This window comes from Cyprinodon variegatus, unplaced genomic scaffold (genome assembly GCF_000732505.1).
Source record: "Cyprinodon variegatus isolate N-32 unplaced genomic scaffold, C_variegatus-1.0 Scaffold481, whole genome shotgun sequence".
Lineage (NCBI taxonomy): Eukaryota > Metazoa > Chordata > Actinopteri > Cyprinodontiformes > Cyprinodontidae > Cyprinodon > Cyprinodon variegatus.
The window spans coordinates 583,086-588,235 of NW_015150934.1; the positions used below are offsets into that span (position 1 = coordinate 583,086).

At 39.9% G+C, this 5,150-nt stretch overlaps 1 protein-coding gene across 1 annotated transcript in view; it reads right to left on the reverse strand.

The window, feature by feature from the left end:
* Positions 1 to 574: 574 nt before the first annotated feature.
* The window catches only part of LOC107094406, a 35,474-nt gene continuing 30,898 nt past the window's right edge, over positions 575 to 5,150 (reverse strand). Inside the window, exons 18-21 of the mRNA XM_015389979.1 lie at positions 2,495 to 3,066; positions 2,422 to 2,451; positions 1,831 to 1,872; positions 575 to 751 (exon numbers count right to left, since the gene is read on the reverse strand). Of these exons, the coding sequence (XP_015245465.1) occupies positions 575 to 751; positions 1,831 to 1,872; positions 2,422 to 2,451; positions 2,495 to 3,066 (821 nt within the window). The remainder of the gene's footprint in view (positions 752 to 1,830; positions 1,873 to 2,421; positions 2,452 to 2,494; positions 3,067 to 5,150) is intronic.

The window sequence follows — 5,150 nt, forward strand, 5'->3', positions numbered from 1 at the left end:
CTCCACCCTTAGAGCCCCCCCACCCTTAGAGCTCCTCCACCCTTAGAGCCCTCCCACCCTTAGAGCTCCTCCACCCTTAGAGCCCCCCCACCCTTAGAGGGCCTCCACCCTTAGATACACTTTCTGCTCTCATTGAACATAAACTATTAAATGATGAGATTTGATCATCTCAGGATAACAGGATCGTGTCTCAATAAAGAAAATTCTCATTCCACCATCATGTCTCTCCATCATCACATTCATCTCATAGCGGGATTATAATCCGAACAACATCTGCAATAATTAATGATGTCATCATCAGAGTTAGCTTGTTTCCTGGTATTTTTATTAGTACTATGAAGCTCTGGCTGTTTAAACTTTCACCGATCCGACTCCAGTCAGCAGTTCTTCATCTTTAAGACATTAATAAAGCCACTTATTAGAAAATAAGATATCAGTTTAATTTAAATGTAACAGACAATGTTACGCAGAGATGGAGACGTTACAGTGAAGGAAAATGTTCCTCTTCTGGGCAAAAGAACAAAAACCAGAAAACAACTCATATTTCATAAAAATGTTTATTTTCTCTCAACATCTAGTCCTCCTTCTGCAGGTCTGAGACCAGAAAACGTTCGTTCTTCTGAAGGATGGAGAAGAAAATATTCTTGCATTCGTCTCCAGCACTTAGGTGGTTAATAATCTCCCTCATCTGAGACTCGGCGGTCGGCAGAGATCTGATGTCGTTGTAGGTCTCTGGATGCAGAACGCCGTTCTGGAGAAGTTCATCCATAATGGGTCCCAAGTTCTTCACTCTTTGGGTCAACTGGTCTCTATGTTTGTCCACAAAGTCTGGAGAGAATAAAAGAGAAATACCTTTAAAATACTTACATTTAATGGTAATAATTATTATTATTATACTTCAATGACCTAAAAGTGTTAAAAGTGTTTATTCCTCATTAAGATTTCAAACATCTTTACTTTTCTGCCCAAATTAAATGTTTCAGATAATAAAAAAATAATGATATCAGCCCAAGAAGCTTTAAACAAAGAACAAAAGCAGTTTTCAAACTAATTATTCCTTCATCTCCAAACCAAAGGTCTGTTTGTTCCACCTGCGAAGCAACAGCTTCCATCGCTTCTTTCCTCAGCGTCACTGTGGAGAAGATTCATCCTCTCTGCTCGGAGGAATTGCTTATTTAGGCCAAACTGGATTCATTAACGGCCTCAGTTAAAGCTTTATAGTCTAGTTTCCATGAGATCAGGGTAAAATAAGGTGTTAATATGCAGCATCTGTCCTGATAGTGATCAGTGATGGCGTCCTTTCTCAGCCTAATGCTGCGTTCACACCGACGGCGGTTTGGGCGTCAAAAACGCGCAGACAGAGAAATCTGGACGCTGGATCAAGTTCGATGCTCCGCCTCTTTTTCAGCCCCCATTTTTCTGTCACACCGACAATATTTTAAATCATGTTTTTATAGAAAGATTAGTTTTAGGCTCTAGTGGCCTTTATTTTGAAAAGTAAACAGGAAGTGAGAGTAGAGAGATGGTGAAGTTCAGCAGGAATCTACCTGTGACCCATAAACAGGACGAAGCGTCTGTTTATGGGTCACATGTTCATCCTCTGTGCCGCCGCCGCCGTGCCCCAAAGTTCATATTTACTGTAATTAAAGCTTTAAAATAAAAACCTAAACACTGCAGAATAAAACAGAGTAGAAATAAAGACGAAGGCCTTTAATGATTTTAGAGAGACGCCACAAAAAGCCACATGTAGATTTTAAAGTATAGATTTCTCTCTATTATAGAACAAATTCCATCAGAAGCATTAATTAGAAGGAATGAATAAATTCTGACCTCCAGACGCTGCAGCAGCTGCTCCTGCAGAACCGCGACCCGCTGAAAGCAAACAGACATATTTACATCGTCTCTCAGTTCTCCTCCTCCACCTCAACTTTCTAAGGAGAAACATCCTTTATCGTCCCTCAGTGGGAAAGTTTAGGGTTACCACGGAAACGGCAGCATGCTAACTGACACTAAGGTCAAAATATTCATCAGAGATATTAGAATGAAAAATTATTCATTAAAGACAAAACAAACAAAAACAACCGGTTAGAGTAACAGAGTAAAAACCAAGAATAGTTATTATGTTATTAAAATTCTGAACATTATTCATTTAAAACGAAGCGACTCAGACTCTGAAATGTGAGCGTACCGTCAGAGGAGCTGAGGACCGCCGCTCCACCTGATGATGCTGAAGCTGGAAGAAAAAAACATTTCACATCTTTCACCTCTGAGCACAGAAGTCAAATATTTATACCGTCGTTCATTTAACTTCCTTTCTCAGAAAAAAACCCGTTAAATCAGATGTTTTGGTGTTAAGAATCTCTAATAACACGATAATGTAAAACGACTTTGGAAACGTCTTTATTTCATGTGGTGCTTTACCTTCAGCAGGGCCTGATTTGGGATAATCATCTGGAAAAGAAACAGAAACATTCAGAAATGGTCTTTATTTCACCAGTTTCTGCAAAGGGGAAGGGGAGCAGGAAGGGGAGCAGGAAGGGGAGCAGGAAGGAGAGCAGGAAGGAGAGCAGGAAGAGGAGCAGGAAGGTGAGCAGGAAGGGGAGCAGGGAGGAGAGCAGGAAGGGGAGCAGGGAGGAGAGCAGGAAGGAGAGCGGGAAGGAGAGCGGGAAGGAGAGCGGGAAGGAGAGCAGGAAGGAGAGCGGGAAGGGGAGCAGGAAGGAGAGCAGGAAGGTGAAGCAGGAAGGGGAGCAGGAAGGGGAGCAGGAAGGGGATCAGGAAGGTGAAGCAGGAAGGGGATCAGGAAGAGGAGCAGGAAGGGGATCAGGAAGAGGAGCAGGAAGGGGATCAGGAAGAGGAGCAGGAAGGGGATCAGGAAGAGGAGCAGGAAGGGGAGCAGGAAGAGGAGCAGGAAGGAGAGCAGGAAGGGGAGCAGGAAGGGGAGCAGGAAGGGGAGCAGGAAGGTGAAGCGGGAAGGGGAGCAGGAAGAGGAGCAGGAAGAGGAGCAGGAAGAGGAGCAGGAAGGGAACCAGGAAGGGAAGCAGGTGGATCCATACTGTAGGCTTGCTGCTGTATGTTGGGAGGAAAATAGTTTGATTTGATCCTCTGCAATAACTTGCTGCTGATTTGGTGTTTTTTTTAGTGATGGTGAGATGAAGCTTCATGAGGCATTGAACCATTTGGACAAATTTCTACAATGATCCCCACAGTTCATGAGAATCCATGTGAACATGGCACCATCTACTGGTGGAAAGCAGAGCTACAGTTTGTAATAAAATCTGATTTTTTTTGCAATCGTTTCTCTTTTTCCCCCTTTTAATTCCTTTGAAGAGTTCCAGGTTGATGGCGTGCTGAGCAGACGCGTTACTCAGAGCTCCTACATGAGTCCCGATGTTGATGATGAGAGAAATAAAGAAATCTCCACTAAAAAATAAAGCTGTTAGTCTTCAAATGTAAACATGAGCCAACGAAAGGTTACACAAGTATCGAAAAAAGCAGTTTTTAAACCTACGGGGAATCGTCCATTAGAAGACTCTGAGGACAACTACGCTACACAGACAGAGGTAGCTAACGCTAACGCTACCAGCAAAGAGATGATGGATGAATTTTATAAACTAATTGATGCCTGGAGAAACCTTAACTATAACGTCAGACAATAAACTTGGCTTACACTAAATGATTAAGATCCAGAATGAATTACTGGTTAGTTACACGCTTCATTCTGGAACGCCTTTCTGAAGTCAGCATCTCTTGCAGCCCTTTAAGGGATCATTGTGCCATAAACCTTCGATTAGCCAAAAAAGACCCAAAAAACAAATTCAAGGGTTACTGGAAATTCAACTCTAGTTCACTTAAAAATGATCAATATTGTAAAAACATTAAGAAAATAATTGAAGATACTAAAAATAACACAAATTTAGTTACAGCAATACAAAAATGGGAATTTTTAAAATTTCCTTAAGAAAATTCTCTATTTCATACAGTAAAAAACTACAAAAAGAAAAACAAATGGAAGAAACCAAATTAATCACAGAATTAATTTCATATTATTATAAATCTGATTGGAGTGAGGAAGATAGAACCAACATCAACACATTACAGTCTAAACTAGATCAATACTATCAAAACAAAGCAAGAGGAACATTTATACGATCAAGAGCCAGATGGATGGAAGAAGGAGAGAAAAATACATCATATTTATTTTAGGTTAGAAAAACAAGCGGGAAAAACATTTAATTAACTGTCTGATAATTAACGGTGAAGAATGCACAGAAAAAAACTTGTATCAGAAGAAATTAGGGAATTTTACAGCCCTCTTTTTACGTCCCCATACTCCAAACACACAAAAAACAAGAAAAATCTGAAATGTTATTCCTACCATAGACTCTGCTTTTATAATATATGTGTGGAAGATTTCCGTATAGAAGAATTTGACTGCTGTAAAAAATGTAGCATCAGAAAAAGCTGCTGGATCTGATGACATTACTGCTAATTTTTATAAATTCTTAAATGTTTTTCTTTCATGCGGTTATGGAAAACATTCAGAATAAAGAACTCATGAAAACAATGAAGCAGAGTGTCGTCACATTAATACCTAAACATGGAAAAGATAAAAGGAACCTGAATAATCTAAGACCAATCACTCTTCTCAATACAGATTATAAAATATTTACTAAAGTTCTTCCAGCTAGATTAAAAGTGGGCATATCAGATATAATTAGTTCTACTCAATCTTGAACAATCCATAATAATATTGGTCTAGTTCTGGATCTAATTGAATATGCCCATTTGATTGATGATGATGGTTTTATTCTGTTTTTGGATTTCCAGAAAGCTTTTGATATGGTGGAACACGCTTTTATTCTTGAAACATTTAAACACTTTGGTGAAAAGTTTTTGGATATTATCAGATGTTGTACACAGACATAAATAGCTGTGTTTCCTTAAGTGAAGGACATTTCCAAGAATGAGCATACAGAGAGGGATTAGGCCAGGATGTAGTGTGTCACCTCTACTGTTCATCACAGGAACAGAACTACGGTGGCCCAGAGGTATCAACACTAATACAAAAGCTGCAACGCAAATGCAAACGCTGCAACATAAACACAAAAGCCACAACACGATTACAAAAGCCGCAACACGATTACAAAAGC